This window comes from Squalius cephalus (assembly GCF_949319135.1).
Source record: "Squalius cephalus genome assembly, chromosome: 8".
Classification (NCBI taxonomy): domain Eukaryota; kingdom Metazoa; phylum Chordata; class Actinopteri; order Cypriniformes; family Leuciscidae; genus Squalius; species Squalius cephalus.
Window position 1 is genome coordinate 252,501 of NC_137129.1, and position 21,107 is coordinate 273,607.

The 21,107-nt window shown below is 44.0% G+C and overlaps 1 protein-coding gene across 1 annotated transcript; it reads right to left on the reverse strand.

The window, feature by feature from the left end:
* Nucleotides 1-6,483: 6,483 nt before the first annotated feature.
* Nucleotides 6,484-20,161, reverse strand: btr30 (bloodthirsty-related gene family, member 30). Its single transcript, XM_079878874.1, has 10 exons — nucleotides 19,759-20,161; nucleotides 17,720-18,370; nucleotides 16,681-16,776; nucleotides 12,886-13,119; nucleotides 11,984-12,146; nucleotides 11,510-11,581; nucleotides 11,404-11,424; nucleotides 10,750-10,776; nucleotides 10,350-10,525; nucleotides 6,484-7,826 (listed from the first exon to the last, which is right to left on the reverse strand). Exons 2-10 carry the CDS (start codon nucleotides 18,359-18,361, stop codon nucleotides 7,467-7,469), a joined length of 1,791 nt encoding a protein of 596 aa, XP_079735000.1. The 5' UTR covers nucleotides 18,362-18,370; nucleotides 19,759-20,161; the 3' UTR covers nucleotides 6,484-7,466.
* Nucleotides 20,162-21,107: the final 946 nt, after the last annotated feature.

Consider the following 21,107-nt stretch of genomic DNA (forward strand, 5'->3'; position numbering starts at 1 on the left):
GAGTGTGTGTGTGTGTGTGTGTGTGTGTGTGTGTGTGTGAGAGCGAGTCCAGGCGCAGGTCCTTCATCAGATCTGGAGTGTGTGTGTGTGTGTGTGTGTGTGTGTGTGTGTGAGAGTGAGTCCAGGCGAAGGGCCTTCATCAGATCTGGATCCGGCGGACTGCGGAAAAACCTCGGGATAAACAGAGAGACTAATATTAGCGTAGATGCCATTCTTCTTATGATGTAACGAGTACATCAGGATTTATGGGAAGTGTTCCCGGTTCCGGCTGACCTAATCTATGCAGCCTAACATTAAATTATAGAAGTCTATAATGTATTATGTGAATGCTAGCTCAAAGAGATGTGTCTTTAATCTGGCTTTGAACTGACAGAGTGTGTCTGCTTCCCGGACAATGGTAGGAAGACTGTTCCAGAGTTTTGGTGCTAAATAGGAGAAGGATATTCCGCCAGCAGTCGATTTAGATATTCTAGGTATTATCAACTGGCCGGAATTTAGAGATCGCAATAGACGTGAAGGACTATAATGCGTTAAGAGCTCGCTCAAGCACTGCAGAGCTAAACCATTTAGTGCTTTGTAAGTAATAGGGAGCCAATGCAGTGTTGACAGAACGGGGCTAATATGGTCATACTTCCTGGTTCTGGGGCCCGTTCTTCGTACGTCGCTAACTCAGTTAGCTGGATTTGATTGTTGGCGATTTGGCATGATCTTGGATTGTTTGGTTCTTTGAAGCTCATCCTGGACTTGCTGTCATAGCAACAGGTGCGCAAGCTTAAACCTGCTCGTGAGCAGCTTATTTCATGTTAACAGGATTAGATCCCGGTTTTATAAGCGGAGCTGATACGGGAAGTCCAGCGCAGCGCGATAGTGCAGATATATATTTTTTCTCGTGACTCGTGAGATTGTCGTTTACATTATTAATTTGTTGGAAACGCACATTTATTTTCGACTTGTCGGAGTCGGGCTTTAACTAAGGTGTCCCATTTCTTAGGGGAATATTTTCACCCCTACGCCTTGCCACTCTGTTTCAAGGGCAAGGGTAAGGGGTAGGCGAAGGGTAAGGGGTAGGCGAAGGGGTATAAAATAGAATTGGGATTGGGCCTAAGTGATAAAAACATCTAACATGGCCACTTCTAACGGATTTAAATTGTCTGCTACTTTTTGCCAGCCCTCTCTCCTGGCTTTTGCAGACTTTGAGGTGTTCCCTGGCGTTTTGATTAAACATTAAAATTTTGAATAAACTTCGACTATTAGTTCTTGCTCTGCTGAGGAGAAAAACTGAGCGCGCTCTTTGGCCACGCTGAGCAGCCAATAGCAGCATTGCTGATCAATGTTTCTACTATCGATACATATCCCCTTTTAACCAGCGCATGAACGCGCAATTATCTCAGATAACTCAATCCAGCGATACTAATCATATCCGGCAGGTGTGTTCGAAGAACCGAGTTAGCCAGATCATGATTAGCACGAAGATATCATCTTGAATGTGTAATTTGATCTCGGATGTTTTAAGCAACGTACGAAGAACGAGCCCCTGGTAAGAACTCGAGCTGCTGCGTTTTGGACCAGCTGTAGTTTGTTTATTAAGCGTGCAGGGCAACCACCCAGTAGAGCATTACAGGAATCTAGCCTTGAGCTCATGAACGCATGAACTAACTGTTCCGCATTTGTCAATGAGAGCATATGACGTAATTTAGATATATTTTTAAGATGGAAGAATGCGGTTTTACAGATACTAGACACGTGACTTTCAAATGAAAGATTGGTATCAAAGAGCACACACACACACACACACACACACACTCACACACACACACACACACACACACACACACACACACACAGGTTCCTAACCGACGGCGAAGACTTAACAGAGCAGCCATCAAGTGTTAGACAGTATTCTAGGTTATTACGTGAGGAAGTTCTTTGTCCAATAATTAGAATCTCTGTTTTTTCAGAATTTAGTAGTAGGAAATTACTAGTCATCCAATTTTTTATATCACCTATGCATTCCGTTAATTTTGTGAATGGTAAGTTTCGTCTGTGTGTGAAGAAATACAGAGCTGAGTATCATCATTAGTGAAAACTAATGCCATGCTTCCTAACGATATCTCCTAAGGGTAGCATGTACAGAGAGTGTGTGTGTGTGTGTGAGTGTGTGTGTGTGAGTGTGTGTGTGTGTGTGTGAGTGTGTGTGTGTGTGTGTGTGTGTGTGTGTGTGTGTGTGTGTGTGTGTGTGTGTGTGTGTGTGTGTGTGTGTGTGTGTGTGTGTGTGTGTGTGTGAGGGTAGCATGTACAGAGTGAACAGCAGCGGTCCTAGTACTGAGCCTTGTGGTACGCCATACTGAACTTGTGATCGATGAGACATCTCTTCATTTACTGCTACAAACTGATAACGGTCAGATAAGTATGATTTAAACCATGCTAGTGCAATTCCACTAATGCCAACATAATTTTCTAGTCTATTTAAAAGAATGTTATGGTCGATAGTGTCAAATGCAGCACTAAGATCAAGTAACACTAATAGAGAGATACAACCACGATCGGATGATAAGAGCAAATCATTTGTGACTCTAACGAGAGCAGTCTCGGTACTATGGTACGGTCTAAATCCTGACTGGAAATCCTCGCAGACATCATTTCTTTCTGAAAAGGAACATAGTTGTGAGGATACTGCTTTTTCTAGTATCTTTGACAGAAAAGGTAGATTCGAGATCGGCCTGTAATTGACTAATTCTGTACGATCAAGTTTTTTTAACAAGCGGTTTAATAATAGCCAGCTTAACGTATCCCTACATATCCCTAATGACAAAGACGAATTAATGATATTAAGAAGAGGATCTAGGACCTCTGGAAGCATCTCTTTCAGTAGCTTAGTCGGTATAGGGTCTAACATACATGTTGTAGATTTAGATGATTTAACGAGTTTAGTCAATTCTTCCTCTCCTATAGCAGCGAATGAATCAAATGTTTCCTCAGGGAGACTACAATGCACTGCCTGATGCGATACTGTAGTAGACGGTTGCATAGTTATAATTTTGTCCCTGATATTATCAATCTTATAAGTGAAGAAGTTCATAAAGTCATTACTGCTGTGTTGCTTGGAAACTTCTGTGTTTGAAGCTTTATTTTTCGTTAGTTTAGCCACCGTTTCAAATAAATACCTAGGATTATGTTTATTTTCTTCTAATAGTGTTGAATAATAAGCAGATCTAGCAGCTTTTAAAGCCTCTCTGTAAGCAATTGAGCTCTCTCTCCATGAAATGCGAAATACCTCTAGTTGTGTTTTCTTCCAGTTGCGCTCCATCTCTCTGGCTGCTCTCTTAAGGGCCGAGTGTGCTCGTTGTACCACGGCGTTGGACTATTTTCTTTAATATTTAAGCGCACCGGAGCAACTGTGTCTAAAGTGCTGGAAAAGAGAAAGTTAAGAGTTTCTGTTGCAATATCTAGTTCTTCTAAGCTATCTGGGATGCTGAGATGATGAAACTGATCAGGAAGATAATTAATAAAGCAATCTTTAGTGGCAGAAGTGATAGGTCTCACATATTTGAAACACGGAGTCGGCTTTGCAGCCTTGGCTAAATGAAGTTTACACGAGACTAGGTAATGATCTGAGATGTCATCGCTCTGCTGCAGAATTTCAACTGCATCAACATCTATTCCATGTGATAATATTAGATCTAGAGTATGATTACGACAATGAGTAGGTCCTGACACGTGTTGTCTAACTCCAATAGAGTTTACAATGTCTTTAAATGCCAAACCCAATGCATCTTTTTCATTATCGATGTGTATATTAAAATCACCAACAATTAGTACTTTATCTGCAGCCAATACTAACTCTGATAGAAAATCAGCGAATTCTTTGATAAGTCTGTATGGTGCCCTGGTGGCCTGTATACAGTAGCCAGCACAAATCTCAAACGTGATTTATTATTTACACTATATATTGCTATATTAAGCACCAACACTTCAAATGAATTATATTTAAAACTAGACTTCTTAGTAATTCTGAAAATATGACTATAAATTACAGCAACACCTCCCCCTTTCCTTTCAGACGAGGCTCATGTTTATAACAGTAATCTTGCGGGGTGGACTCATTTAAAGTAATGTAATCGTTTGGTTTTAGCCAGGTTTCTGTCAAACACAGCACATCTAGGTTATTATCTGAAATCATATCATTAACAATGAGTGCTTTTGAAGTAAGCGATCGAATATTCAGCAACCCAAGCTTTAGCATTTGCTCATCTGTATTATAGCTGTTTTTTATTTGTTGAACATCAATTAAATTTTTACCCTTAGACGGGTTTGGGAGTTTTTTGTATGTCCTAATCCGGGGAACAGACACAGTCTCTATATGATGATATCTCGGTGAAAGAGGCTCTATGTGATGGGATTTATCTGACCTGGGTGACGCGAGGCCGCTAGCAGACGGTCGGTTTAGCCAGTCTCTGCTTCCTGACCTGAGCCCCAGACTGTCTTGTTTGAGCTCTAAGACTATGTGCCATATTACTAGAGAGAAGAGCACACTCGTTCTGAAACACACTCCTGAAACACACTCGTGAAACACACTTTCACACACTCGTTCTGAAACACACTCGTGTTCGAGATCAGCCATCGTCTGAATAAACTCCTGAATGCCAATCATCATCGCAGAAATTGAATATGTACAAACCTTTCCAGAACCGTGATCGTCTTCATCCAGGAGCTCTAACGCATTTAATTCTCCGCAGATTTTCAGGATTACTGTAACATTTGTTCATAAGCTGATGAAGCTTTTATCATTTATTTATGTCATTTATTAGGGCCCAAACCCTGAAAGGGCGAAGGCCCTATTGTTTCCGGAAGGATTTTTTTTTTTTTTTTTTTTTTTTTGCCTTTTTGCCACGTTTGGGGCCCTTAACATGCTCAAAAACTCTTGAAATTTTGCACACACGTCCGAACCTGCGGCCATCAGGGCGGGGCTGAAGATGGTACCGGGGCGTGGCAGGGGGGCTCGACAGCGCCCCCTGGAATGGGGTCCGAAAACTTGGTCCATAAATCAAACACACTTGCATATAATAATATGAAACTCAGTACACATATAGATCTCATCGGGCCGAACAACTTTCGTGCTCTAAGTTTTACAAAAGCCCAACAGGAAGTCATTTATTATACGTTGTTTGGAAAACGCATACAATGGAATGTGAAATACTCCTCCTAGGGATTTAATCCGATCGCCACCAAACTCGGTGTGAATAAAGTCAAGACATTGAGGATGAATTCTTGAGAACGGATTTTTGATATCTCGAACGGTTTGGCCGTGGCGAGGAAACGAATTTATGCCGAATAATGGGACACAGGAAGTGTGTTATAACTTCTGCATACATTAACTGATCTTGATGAAACTTCCGCAGTGTATTCGTTGTAAGAGGCCGATCACATGGATGTGACTATTGTGAGTCAAAGTTATAGCGCCACCAACTGGCTGCAGGAAGTTTGTCACTTTCAAAATGCTTTGAAATCACCCTCTTATTTTTACCCGATTAAACTTTATGTGTATAATGTAAACACACGGCAGATGTAGACCTGTGAAAGGATTATTGATATCTTAGATACTGTTGCCATGGCAACGCATCAAACTTTAATATTCTTTTTTGATGCTTTTGAGACTCTTAGCATGCTTGAAATTGGATGAAACTCGACAGACACATCACATTTATTAGCCGGTAGACATGTGCAAAGTTTCAGAAACGGGCGTGGTGGAATGGCTCAGTAGCACCACCTTTAGTCAAAAAGGGGGGCTTAGTTTTTCCTAGAATCACAAAACTTGGTACGTATATTGTTCTCATCAAGCCGGACAACTTTCTAATTTATAGTCATTAGCACTGGGCCGTGAATTTATGGCGAGAAAAGATAAAAACGAAGTGTTATAACTTCTGCACACATTAACTGATCTTGATGAAACTTCAGCAGTGTGTTCGTGGTAAGAGGCCGATCACATGTATGTAACTATTGTGAGTAAAAGTTATAGCGCCACCAACTGGCAGCAGGAAGTGTGTCACTTTCTAAATGCTTTTGACAAAAGTGAAGGGGTTAATTTTATGTACAGTCACAAAAATCAGTACACATATTGGTCTCATCGAGCCGGACAATTTTCTAATTTACAGTAATTAGCTCAGAGTAACAGGAAGTCAGATATTTTGGTTTGAATGTGGATTTCTTTGCAAAATCAGCCTCTGTATTTTTACCCACTCCTCTTAAGTGGTTTATTTTATTCCCACCAAACTTTTTCAACATGATGAAAATACATTAAAGATGCTAAATTGTAAACAGATAATAAATATCTCAAACGGTTTTGCTATGGCGAGGGATTAAAGTAATGTCAAAAAAGGAAACACTAAAAACCTCCTATCTTCTAAAAATGTAATTATACACCATTTATTTCTATATAAAATTATACAAATATCAGAACTAAACCCATTTTATTCTTTTTTTTCAATTTAATAATTATTTATTTTGTTACATATATATAATGTATATATATATATATTTTGTTACATTTATTATATATAAATGTACCGGCCACCGGCTTGGGCCCGCAATCGCTGCTCGCAGCTATATTTTATTTTAAGTTCAACTTTGGGGAGAAATGTGCATTAAAATTTCCCTTGTGCCACTTCTACAAATATTCATATTTTTCACCAAAAATGCATTAAATTGAATACAAGACAAGTACAGAAGAAGACAGTGATAATATTACAGATGTTTGTATTGTATTGTTCATCAGAGTGTCTGTGTTATGATCCATCTCTCCCGCTGTAGTGAACTTCTCATGGAAACTAACTATTAGACTGTACCCACAAGACCTCTCACACAAAATAATCATTTATCATGAACTCTTTCATTCTTTGGCCCGTTGTACGCTGCTTGTGTGTGTGTGTGTGTGTGTGTGTGTGTGTGTGTGTGTGTGTGTGTGTGATCTGTCTTTTCACTGCTGTTCAGAAAAAGATGTTTCTCTAACTGGAGGAATCTAGTGCATCATGATGACCTCTCTCTCTCTCTCTCACACACACACGAACACTCTCTCTTGTTCTCTCACACACACACTCTCTCTGTCTCTCTCTCTCTCTCTCTCTCTCTCTCTCTCTCTCTGTCGACATACAGAATTACAGTTTGCTTTCTTTCTTCAAAAATGACTTTTTGTAATAACTTACAGATTGGTTGTATTTTTGTTCAGATTAAACCTGCATTATTGAAGGAAGCATCAATTTCTTTCTAACACATAAGAATGTGATCCCAACCTTTGAGCTGTGGCTCCTGAGAAAGAGAGAGAGTAGAATTTACCTTCACTTAATTTAAACTTCATATTTCACTTCATTTCACTTCATAGTTCCTGCATTCCCTAAACCTTGAGCTATAAATAAAGCAGAAGTCTGATATGTTCCTGTATTATTGAGTGGCTTTCAGTGCCCTGGTTCTCCTCACTCCGGGACGCTGGGAACCGGACTCTTCAACACCAGCGGAACGTCTTTATCGGCGGTTCCGAAGAGCGGGAACATCTTCTCCGGGAACTGGGCCGTGAAGGAGTGCAGCTCGGACCCGGTCTTGGCGTTGTAGAAGATCAGGTGACCCTCCTCCAGGTCCAGGTACAGCCCGACGCGCCGCAGGTGTCCGGTGACGCGCACCTTCGCTAGCGGCGGCGCGGTTAGCGCGCGTAAGTGACTCCCGCTCCACCACAGCGCGTAGTATCCGCTGGCGGGCGTCATGTCGAATAGACCCTTCCTCTGCGCAGACTCACACACCACTCCCAGCTTCCAGTCCTTGTTCTCGCCCACGCTCACCTGAGGAGAGAGAGGACAGGTTTTCACCAGTTCACACTTACATATAATTAGATAGGGTAAAGGTTATGCATATTTGGCGTGCTGTCCGAGGGATTTGGCCCGAACACAGAGAACTCCCCCATCCCAAACTGCTGTATATATTCCTCCTGTTCACTGAGTTGACTGGATGAGCTCCTCTCATAATGATTAGATTAATTATCTGAACTTTGTTACTAAAACATCATATGGTACGTTCAAGTCATCTCGTAAAGATTGTATTTACGAGTTGAACGCACATGAACACCACCATAATGTCGTAAATACGAGTGGGAAGCTCAGGATTTTCTTTAAGCTCTGATCTTCACGAGTCAGTGAGAAACATGGTGGAATACCAGAATACTTAAAGGTATTTAGCAGTGATATTATCAGGCTGTTCTATTTACATTGAAGTAAGCTACAGTGGGGAGAACAAGTATTTGATACACTGCCGATTTTGCAGGTTTTTCCACTTACAAAGCATGTAGAGGTCTGTAATTTTTATCATAGGTACTCTTCAACTGTGAGAGACGGAATCTAAAACAAAAATCCAGAAAATCACATTGTATGATTTTTAAGTAATTAATTTGCATTTTATTGCATGACATAAGTATTTGATACATCAGAAAAGCAGAACTTAATATTTGGTACAGAAACCTTTGTTTGCAATTACAGAGATCATGCGTTTCCTGTAGTTCTTGACCAGGTTTGCACACACTGCAGGGATTCTGGCCCACTCCTCCATACAGACCTTCTCCAGATCCTTCAGGTTTCAGGGCTGTCGCTGGGCAATACGGACCTTCAGCTCCTCCAAAGATTCTCTATTGGGTTCAGGTCTGGAGACTGGCTAGGCCACTCCAGGACCTTGAGATGCTTCTTACGGAGCCACTCCTTAGTTGCCCTGGCTGTGTGTTTCGGGTCGTTGTCCTGCTGGAAGACCCAGCCACGACCCATCTTCAATGCTCTTACTGAGGGAAGGAGGTTGTTGGCCAAGATCTGGTGATACATGGCCCCATCCATCCTCCCCTCAATACGGTGCAGTCGTCCTGTACCCTTTGCAGAAAAGCATCCCCAAAGAATGATGTTTCCACCTACATGCTTCACGGTTGGGATGGTGTTCTTGGGGTTGTACTCATCCTTCTTCTTCCTCCAAACACGGCGAGTGGAGTTTAGACCAAAAAGCTCTATTTCTGTCTCATCAGACCACATGACCTTCTCCCATTCCTCCTCTGGATCATCCAGATGGTCATTGGCAAACTTCAGACAGGCCTGGACATGCGCTGGCTTGAGCAGGGGGACCTTGCGTGCGCTGCAGGATTTTAATCCATGACGGCGTAGTGTGTTACTAATGGTTTTCTTTGAGACTGTGGTGCCAGCTCTCTTCAGGTCATTACCAGGTCCTGCCGTGTAGTTCTGGGCTGATCCCTCACCTTCCTCATGATCATTGATGCCCCACGAGGTGAGGTCTTGCATGGTGCCCCAGACCGAGGGAGATTGACCGTCATCTTGAACTTCTTCCATTTTCTAATAATTGCGCCAACAGTTGTTGCCTTCTCACCAAGCTGCTTGCCTATTGTCCTGTAGCCCATCCCAGCCTTGTGCAGGTCTACAATTTTATCTCTGATGTCCTTACACAGCTCTCTGGTCTTGGCCACTGTGGAGAGGTTGGAGTCTGTTTGATTGAGTGTGTGGACAGGTGTCTTTTATACAGGTAACGAGTTCAAACAGGTGCAGTTAATACAGGTAATGAGTGGAGAACAGGAGGGCTTCTTAAAGAAAAACTAACAGGTCTGTGAGAGCCGGAATTCTTACTGGTTGGTAGGTGATCAAATACTTATGTCATGCAATAAAATGCAAATTAATTATTTAAAAATCATACAATGTGATTTTCTGGAATTTTGATTTAGATTCCGTCACTCACAGTTCCTATGATAAAAATTACAGACCTCTACATGCTCTGTAAGTGGGAAAACCTGCAAAATCGGCAGTGTATCAAATACTTGTTCTCCCCACTGTAATTGCCTGCGCAGAATATGATGGCAAAATAGAAAACCAAAGTAGACCTGATGCACATTTCTTTGTTCTCTGAACCTTGAACCTTACTGTGTTTTTGTGTAATTAATTAAGAGAAAGTACTTCGCCATCTTACTCCGATGAAAGTGACTTGAATGCACATGACCTCGTAAACACGACTTCCCTGGAGGACTTGAACGCACCAATAGCGTCAGTGCTGAAACAACTCTGAGTGTGTGTGTGTGTGTGTGTCTGTATGAAGCACCTCCCAGTAGTGGCGTCCCGACTCGTATCCGTGTTTAGCGAGCACACAGGACCAGACGTCGAAGCGCTGAGAGTGAGTGTGTGTGTGTGTGTGTGTGTGTGTGTGTGTGTGTGAAGCACCTCCCAGTAGTGGCGTCCCGACTCGTATCCTTGTTTAGCGAGTGCGCAGGACCAGACGTCGAAGCGCTGAGAGTGAGTGTGTGTGTGTGTGTGTGTGTGTGTGTGAAGCACCTCCCAGTAGTGGCGTCCCGACTCGTATCCTTGTTTAGCGAGTGCGCAGGACCAGACGTCGAAGCGCTGAGAGCTGTTCCTGTAGAACTGAAGTTTCTCTCCGCGCTTCAGTTGCTTACGGTCCTCAGACAGGATCAGGAATGGGTACGCGGTCGTGGGGTTCAGGGTCACGTCCTCTACACACACACACACACACACACACACACACACACATACATACATACACACACATGGGTGTTTCATCAGGACTTGCATTTCACAAATCATTCATATGTTTTTTGTAAAAAGCACTGAAAGTAGAAGGAGAGGAATGACTTTGCTTTGCATGCACATAATCTACAGTATATTACAGATTGTGAAGGAAATATAAAGAAAAGCAACAGGAGTCAAGAACACTCACCAAGATAACCTTTAACCTTCTTGTGCCCTACACAAAATAGACACAAAATATTCAACATCTGATCAAAACAGAGATGATGTGTTAGGCAAAAAAAATCCTGCATATTTTAAACTCAACTTATGCGAATATCAATACTGGATCTTGAGTGAAGTGGAAATATGGATATATGACTCAGTCTTCTGTAGGGAAACGCCTCTGTGTTTATGGGTATTTTTATGATAGTCTGTCCGTGTCTCGCACTGACTGTGGCCTAATGTTAGAGAGGCGGACTCGTGGGTTCGAGTCTCAGTAGATTTAGGAGTGAATGTTTTGTTTTGTTTGAATGTTTCGAGTGAGAATTGTCATCTGTGTTGGTCATCTGTCAGTAATCCAGTCCTCTATAGCTAATCTGTTAGCGTAGCGTTTGAATCAACACTACAGAAACCAGCTTCTGTTCTGGTGACTCTATCAGCAAAACAGACATTTCTTTAACCTTTGAATGAACCTCAGAGTGTAAAACCACTGAAAGCAGATGTTTAGATTATTTACGTCCAATAATAGATGAATATTACTCAATATCAACATCTAACTGAATATCTGCTGCTCTGATCTCTGTTAAAAGAAAGTTGAGACACAAATGTATGGATGCAATAAAACACATGCATTTATACATACCCAGTTTTAATTTCCGTAGATCTGTAGAAATGAAAGAGAGAAAGATGATTAGTACTCGTCCCACAGCTGTTCCAGATGTGTTTTCTGAGAGTTATTCTTCACGTACCTTTCAGTGACCAGTCCTTCTTCCTCAGAGATCGAACGCTCACCATACTCTCACTCTCGGCTAGCGTGGACACTGAAACACACAAGTCAAGTCTCCTTCATTTATACAGCGCTTTTAACAATACAGATTTGTTTCAAAGCAGCTTTACAGAGATAACAGGAGATTACAGTAACAGAGATTGTTTGGGCTTTACAGCAGATCTAGAATAAAGTTATTGTCCAGCTGAAGTTAGTTTTGATTGATTCACTTCCTTCGCAAAGATCATTAGTTATTAGCTTAGGGGCCGCTAACACGACACCGTTCTCACTGAGAACAAAAAACTTTTAATGTGTTCTAGCCATTCATTTACACGACAACAGTGTTTGGTGCTCGAGAACGCAAACTTTGAAACAGGATCCGAGGTGCAGAAATGTTGAAAAACGTTTCATCTCCGTCAGTCCTAACATGACGTTATGCGTTCGCTCAGTTCCTCACCGGAGTGTCTGTAATGCACTTCCCCGAAGCGAATGTCGTCGAGTCGCTCCCGGATCTCTCCTAGAGCTGCTTTCACGTCCCCGAGAGAGAAGCTCAGAGTCACTTCGTCCTCCTGCAGATCCACATCTGAGTCCGGCACCGGCCCGTGGGCTTCCTCGAAACTCTGCCATCAGAAGAACATCATCAGAAGAGCCACACCTGAGCTAGACGAGCGTGCATGAAGAAGTTATACAGAGGAACAGAGGACAGTAAACACAGCCTTCTTAATATTAAAGTAATCTTACAGATATAATATCTGAATCTGATCAAATATACAGTGATTCATGGATGCACACTTAATGATTCTGATGAGCTCACACTACACAAACGTTTTCTTCCGCAGTGTTTCCTGTTTTCCAGCACAAATATCTAAACATTCTCAAAGGGACACTTCACCCATTTGCATTAAGCTTTGAATCGTTAGAAACCCTGTCATATTTTTGAATGGTCGTGCATTATTCCCTCATTTTCCCCTGAGACGGGAGAAATACGGATTTCAGTGTTGCAGTTCCTGCTTATAATGATGTAAAAATCGTCATTTTGCGTCTTTCTAAGCAGAAAGTCCCATATCTTTGTAAAGGGGTTGGGACATCTGTAATGCCATGGTGTAACTATATAAAGAGTTTTAAACGTAGATGTAAATTCTATAGTTGTGTTTAAACATAAAAACGAATAAATTATTAGGTTACTTTATTAGGTTGTGGATTTTGATTTATTTAGACATTCTCAAAGAGTACTTTTTGACAAAGTTTAGATATTTTTTGTTTGAAATGTTGATTTGAAGTATCAGTTTTTCCATTAATTTTACTAAAAAGGAAGAAGCAGTGGATCAGATGAAGATAGAGACGAGATCTGGGAGTCACCTGAAGGAAGCCGATGTGGTCGTCGGAGACAGCCTGAGCCTCCAGTCGAGCCCTGCGCTCCTGCAGCTCGTCTAACTTCGACTCCAGCTGGGACACGATGCTCTGCCCTCGGCCAATCACAGCCTCTCTCCTCTGCTCGACTCCGCCCACCAGCTCCGCCCGGATGCGATGCACGGAGTGTGTGACGTCAGACAGAAGCTGTTCGAGCTCCGCCAGCTCGGCCTGAGAGTAGCTCTGAAACACACACACACACACACACACACACACACACACACACACACACACACACATCAGATGAGTAAATCTGAGTAGCTCTGAAACACACACACACATCTGCAGATGACTGAGAGTAGCTCTGAAACACACACACACACACACACATCAGATGAGTGAATCTGAGTAGCTCTGAAACACACACACACATCTGCAGATGACTGAGAGTAGCTCTGAAACACACACACACACACACACATCAGATGAGTGAATCTGAGTAGCTCTGAAACACACACACACATCTGCAGATGACTGAGAGTAGCTCTGAAACACACAAATATTTTCAGTATATTGTAGCGAGTCTAAAGACTGTTTATGTTCTGGTGTCAGGTGTGATCTAGGTGCATGTATGTTCTTTCATGTGTCGTGTTCTGGTCGTGTGGGGCTTTGAGGCGTGGGCTGTTCTCCTGAAGAACGAGTGATGTGTGGCGGGATCTGGGGAAAAGGTTGTGAGGCTCTAGGCACTTCGGCATGGGCTTCCGATAAATTCCCAACAGAGGAAGACTTTCTGGAATTGCACAAGGCTTGTGTGAGGAAGGCTACTAGGAGGATGAGGAAGGCTACTAGGAGGATGAGGAAGGCTACTAGGAGGATGAGGGCTACTAGGAGGATGAGGGCTACTAGGAGGATGAGGGCTACTAGGAGGATGAGGAAGGCTACTAGGAGGATGAGGAAGGCTACTAGGAGGATGAGGAAGGCTACTAGGAGGATGGCTGCAGACGCCAGGCTTTTATTGCAGAGTACCGCCAAACTTTCACGAGGACAACAAACAAACATGGCGGCGCCCACGGAACCGCGCTGGTTGCCGATGTAAATGAACATGGCGGCGCCCACACTTCCGCGGCTACGGTGGCAGTAAAAACCCCCAAATTCACAGGTAAAGCTGATTGGGAAGCCTTTCATGCACAGTTCGAGCTGTTGGCTCATGCTGCAAACTGGCCAGAGGACCGCAAGCTCTTGAATTGGCTATGTGTCTCACAGATGATGCTCTGAACTGTTTGTTACTGCTTAGCCCTGAAGATAGACACAATTATAATGCACTTGTCGGGGCACTGAGACGGCGTTTTGGGCAATTTGAGCAGCCAGGGCTCCTGCGTTCTGAACTGAGTAATAGATGCAGGCGGCCAGGAGAGCAACTGAGAGTCCTGGCTAATGATATTGAAAATTTGACTCGGCAAGCATATGCCCACATGCCACCGTCAGTTCAAGAGGAGCTTGCGAGAGACCGATTCATACAGGCCCTTACCCCTCCGTAGACAGACACAACTAGCCCACCCTCAAACCCTGCAGGATGCCATCGAGATGGCGTTGGAGAGGGAGATTGTTTGGGGAACTTGCGCGAATCTGTGTCGGTGGGGTCCACTGACGTGGCTAAGTGAAAGGCCAGCCTGGGTTTCCGAGATTACTGAATTAATCTGAGCTGTGGCACTGCAACCTGATCAATGTCCCCGCACACGACCGAGGATTTGTTGGGGTTGAGGACAGACTGGACATTTAGTTCATCAGTGTCCTAATCTAGCCAGTAACCAGGGAAATGGGACGGGGTCCGCATGATCGGGGCCATGCGGATGCCCAACACTCATCCCCAATATGAGTCATGACCAGCAGGAGTCTCAAGAGATGGACAGAGGGAAACCGATCAAGGACTGTTGGGGAAGGGTGAATGTGGGCCAGAGGAGTCCGTGGTTGTGGAGGGACGAACATGTGTTAGTGATTTTTGTCATGTGCCAATTTTGGTGGAGGGGGCTCTGTGTTTAGCATTGGTGGATACGGGATCAACTGTGACAGTTATAAGACCAGAGGTAGTTCCGGCCAATACCAGTCTGGAACCCACCACTGTCCGACTACGCACAGTGACGGGTGAACTAGTGCCACTGAAGGGTAAAGGAGTGGTGGGGCGGACTGTGGGGGGGGGAGACATTACGTCATTCAGTGTGGGTGGCTGCAGTCCAGGACCCTTGTGTTCTTGGTCTGGACTTCCTTAGAAGTGCAGTTTGCCAGTTAGGCCTGAGAGATGGCCTGAAGGGGGTCCTGAGGTTGTCATGTCCACTGAAAGTAATGTTGATATGTCTTTTACAGGTCTGCTGGATGCAGCAGCTGCACCTGAGGACACTAGAGCACCACACACTGCACTCGCGAACCCACCCCAGCGCTGTCGCCAGCCCACCACAGGTACCCCACACCCCTTACCCCACACCCCTAACCCCACACCCCTTACCCCACACCCCTTACCCTACACCCCTAACCCCACACCCCTAACCCCACACCCCTAACCCCACACCCCTTACCCCTTACCCTACACCCCTAACCCCACACCCCAGCTGACCTCTTCCCCAGCGCTGTCGCCAGCCCACCACAGGTACCCCACACCCCTTACCCCACACCCCTTACCCTACACCACACACCCCTTACCCTACACCCCTAACCCCACACCCCTAACCCCACACCCCTTACCCTACACCCCTACACCCCTTACCCTACACCCCTAACCCCACACCCCAGCTGACCTCTTCCCCAGCGCTGTCGCCAGTCCACCACAGGTAGATGTTTACCCCACACCCTTCCCCGGGGTGGCCACACACACCCTTTAGAGACAGCCCCGGGCCTCTCCAGCAGGAATGGGCAGGAAAACGGCATTCCATTTCTGGCTCTCGAGGAGGGGGAGGGGTTGGATGCTTTGAGGGAGTTGTGGCTGAAGAATCGTGAGGGCTTGGATGAGAGACAGCGGGGGCAGTTTTGGGATTTGTTGGTTGATTTCCAACATTGTTTCGCATTTGGGGAAGGGGATGTGGGGCGAACACACCTGGCCCAGCACGGAATTGAGACTGGGGATGCCAAGCCCATTAGGCTGCGGCCCCGGAGGCTCACTTTTGCCCGTCAGGACGCTGCTGATAAGGTCTTGTTAGACATGCAGTGAGCGGGGATTATTGAGCCGTCCGGGAGCGAGTGGGCCGCACCGGTGGTCAGGGTGCCTAAGGAGGGGGGGCAGTGGAGGTTTTGCGTTGACTAAAGGCGCCTTAATGAGGTCACCAGGAAGGACTCATACCCCATCCCTAGTGTGGATGAGTCACTGAACCTCGTAAGTGGCTTTTACTGGGGGCTTGTGGGATTTTTTTCGGCGGTGTGATGGTTGTGTGATGACCAGTCCCTCACTCCCCAGGAGGCCCAATGGAGAGAGTGGGGTGGATGTAATGGGTAAACTGTTTATGTTCTATATCAGGTATGAGCTAGGTGCATGTATGTTCTTTCATGTGTTATGTGTTCTGGTCGTGTGGGGATTTAAGGCGTGGGCTGTTCTTCTGAGAAATGAGTCTGTGCAGTGACATGTTGACGGGATCTGGGGAAAAATGTTCCAGAAGTTTGAGGTTCGCTGGACTGTGTGAGGCAAGAGCATCGGCCACACAGGTGCTCGCGTTGATAAAAGAGCATTAAAACTGCTCCATTCTCACTCCATTCACTACACTATATATATTTCATCTGCATAATGTAAATTGTACGACGGACTGGAGTTTTAAAATGGACCTGCAAGTCGTGTAGTTTGTTCTTCATCTCCGTCAGCTGAGCCTGTCTGTTGTCGATACACGCCTGAAGGTCCAGCTCTGTTTTACCCAGGAGTCTCTGCGAAGAGAAAACACATTCATCTCTCAGGCCTTGTCCACACCAATATGTTCTCATTTGAATACACATCTTTTTTCTCTCAGTTTTGGCCTTGCGTCCACATTGAGACGGCGTTTTTATTCATGAAAACGAACCTTTTTGAAAACGCTCTCCAAAGTGGATGAATTTGAAAGCGCCGTTTTCGCGTTGTAGTGTGGACTGTCAAAACGATGACGTAAGTTAAGTCATGTGACCATTATTGTACCAATAGATATTCATGTTTATACTGATATTGTGCATGTTATGTGCTATTTACTTTCACACAGTTGCTAAGATATGTTACTTTACACACTCTTCATATCACAGTCCTGCAAAGATGACAGAAATACACTCACATTTGCTGTCCTGCGGTAAAGCATGAGAGCAGTTTTAGCGTTTTAGACCAAACAAAGAATGGTGAATGAGAGCGACCTGGACGCATCAGTGAATGCTGAGATATGTTGCTAAATAAAATTATCCTGTCAGAAGAATTGCGCGATAACTTTATTATTTATTTTCCCGTCTGCATCTCAGTGAGCTTCTGTGAGGTTTTACGCATGAGCAGTAAAGGTGAATTTAGCGTTTTCAGGCGTTTTCCAAAAGTTTCGCCTCCACACTTGAAACACCTGAAACGCTAGTGTGGACGGAGAGCGTTTTAAACGAAAACGCCGTTTTCAAATGTATGCGGATTAATGTAGACGTGGCCTAATTTGTTGTTTACTCGGAGACCGTTTTCAAAAACTTGCACTTTGAAACCTGTTTTCAAAAGTTTGCATTTTCAAGCACCCAAAATGCCATTGTCATGTAAACGAACGGCCAAAACGCATAAAAACTTTTATGTTTTTAGTTGAAAACGGTGTCGTGTAAACAGCGCGTTAGACATCACGTGTTTCCTCTCTGTGAGCATATGGATCAGGAGGAGCACCTGTTTGCTGGCGCGCTCCGTCTGCACGGACACGGTGGTGTGTGTGCGGTGCTCCTCCAGCACACAGATGGCACACACACACTTCTGGTCGGTGCGGCAGTAGACCTCCAGCAGGCGCCCGTGTTCGGGGCAGGTTCGGCCCCTGAGGGCCTCGAGGGGGTCCAGGAGCCGGTGCGAGGAGTAGAAGAGTGTGTTCTGGTGCGGGAGCAGGTGCAGCTCGCAGTAAGAGGCGGTGCAGGTGATGCAGGAGCGCACGGCCGGTCTCTTCACGCCACTGCACACGTCACACATGATCAGCTCTCCGGGACCGGCTCCGGGTGTAGAGACTCCGGGACCGGCTCCGTTAGAGACTCTCTGCCGCGGCATGGGTTCGGGAGGTCCGCCGTACCGCATCTCTTTATACTTCTGTGTGATGTGTGCGAGCACACGGTTGATGCTGAGCTCGGGCCGCTCCTGGAACTCGCGCTTGCACAGCGGGCAGCAGAACACCGACCCGGAGCCGGAGCCGGAGCCGGAGGCCCAGTAGCCCCCGATGCAGGCCTGGCAGAAGTTGTGTCCGCAGGGAGTGGAGACCGGCTGGATGAAGAGATCCAGACAGATGGAGCAGGAGAGGTCCTGTTCAGAGGAGAGATCGTCCTCCATCTGATGATCCTGCAGAACACACACACACACACACACACACACACACACAGAGATTAGCCAGCTGACAGCACATATACAAGACTTCAGGGAGGGAGATCTACAAGCACATATACAAGACACTCATTTATCCACCGTCAGCGACTCAGTTTATTACCAATCAGCAAGAAACTTCACACTGTGAATAAACCAAAAACTCATTTGGACTGAAATCATCAACTGAAGTGAGTTTGGGCGTAAAACAAGAACAAATATCTGTCAGAGTCAGAAAAAAAATGTTTTCTCTTTGAATGAAGTTTATTTTTGTCCTTGGGAAAATGAATTAATATGTCTATTTGAACGTTCTCTGTGGCTTCAGCTCCTGCAATAGAGGTGGACACGACAACAACATACACACACACTCACTCACACACACACACACACACACACACACACACACACACACACACACACACACACACACACACACACACACACACACACACACACTCCAGATCTGATGCAGGACCTGCGCCAGACTAAACCAGCAGGAACCAGACTAAACACGCAGGATCCAGACTAAACCAGCAGGAACCAGACTAAACCAGCAGGATCCAGACTAAACCAGCAGGATCCAGACTAAACCAGCAGGAACCAGTAACTGTAAGCTGGTCTTTTCAGCGGGAGTGTCTGCTTATAAATGCGCAATCATCATGAATTAGATGTGCACATATCTCAGAACAAAGGTCGTCTGCACAAACATTTTGTAAAATGCTGAAAGTCAGGTTGAACAGTGTCTGGTTGAGCTTTAGTGAGGTTGCATAATTATTGCTCCAACATACAGCACATAAGATGCACTTAATGTCATTTAATATAATAATTACATTGTATCTTCAAAGGTCCAGTTTGTTCGAGCAGAAGGTTATTAGTTAATAGTCAGTTAGCAGGTGTTTTTTAACAGTCAGTGTCTCGTGTGTCAAGTCAAGTCACCTTTATTTATATAGCGCTTTTTACAACACAGATTGTGTCAAAGCAGCTTCACAGTGATAACATGAAAATAATACAACAAAGTTTGTTTCTAGAAGAAAATAGTGTCATCGTCCACCTTAAGGCAGATCAATAATATTGTTGAATATTAAATGTCCCCAAGTACAGTACTGGATCTGATGAAGTGTTTTCTCCTCAGCTTGAGCTCTTCATTCTCTCCAGACCAAACTCTCGCATGGATGATTGACAGCTGACGGTTATTACAGTACAGATGAATATCAGACGCTTCATGAACTGATTTAACATGAACTGGATTTAGCGGAGAACTGTGATAATAATAAGTTAAACTCGTGTAACACCAGCCTTTAACAACAGAACATTGATTTCATTCATATGAGAATATACACAGTCAAACATCTCACATAATCACTTACCGTTGCTGTATCTGTGCTGAATATGAAATGTTTCTGACTCTCTTCTGTTGTTGTTGTCCTGCGACTGAGGTTCAGTGTCTCTGTCCGCGGTGTTGTGGGTCTGTTCCTTTGAGATGAAAGCCGTCGAGCGAGACTGACAGGCTGAACTAGTGTGTGTGTGTGTGTGTGTGTGTGTGTGTGTGTGTGTGTGTGTGTGTGTGTGTGTGTGTGTGTGTGAGAGAGAGACAGAGAAGACGAGAGAAACTGCTGTTTGAATGCCTTCCAGCGGAGAAGGAAAACACAAAACAGAGCTGACAAGAAGAATGAAATGAGTGAAAGAATGAATGAAATATTATGAAAGATATCGATCTACAGTCCGACTGGTGATGCAGTCTAGACCATATCAGAACTGAGTCTGGATTTTCCCGAGGGTTTTCCTCTATCCTGATGGAGTTTGAGTTCCTGCCTCTTAATATTCAGCACTATTATTAATCTGCTGTATGAGAACTGAACTGATGTTATCCCTGCTTTCTGAACTGAACTCGCATTGAATGAAACTGAACTCACTTCAACTGAATAATTACTGTTTTCTATTGTCGTTTTAGAGCTGCTTTGAATTTAATTCTGTTTGCGTTATTTTCCTGTTTTCTCTGTAAAGCCGCTTTGAAACAATCTGTGCTTTAGCGCTGTGGAAATAAAGTAGGGAGACCAGGGATGGTTGTAGCACTTTTTGCCATTTTAGCAATACATCAAAAACCATTTATACTGGAATAACCAATTTGTTATATTATAAACTTCAATCTGTCAACTTCTGAAACAATGTATTTAAGTGGTTTTATGAAATATGTACAGGTTGCAAAATTGATTTTAATACAGTCTCTCCACTGTTACAACCGACCCAGTGTAGGCTACAGGGACGGTTGTAACATGTCTAAAATATACATAATCAATCATATACTCAAAATGGAAAATATTATTTATCAGTCATGTTATTGTGACTATTCATTTAATGTTTTTAAGGAATGATTACCTTTTTTTCATACTACATGACAAAAAAGAGGTGAAACTGTCAAATTATAATACAAGAAATTTATGTAATGGGTAGAACACCTCACAAAAGTTTAAACATGAACTCAAACATTTTAATTTGCACATTAAAGCTAAACTATGCAGGTTTTTTTTTTAGCTTGATTAGTTTTTACAATATAAATGAGACTTGCTTGGCGATACTGGGACCGTCCCAGTATCACCAACCATGTTTTCATCTCATGTGAGCTAGCTTATTGCTATATTGACACTTGTTAGCCATTTCTATTTGTAGCTTACAAAACAGTGATTCTAATAATACTTGTTTGACACACACCAGCTGT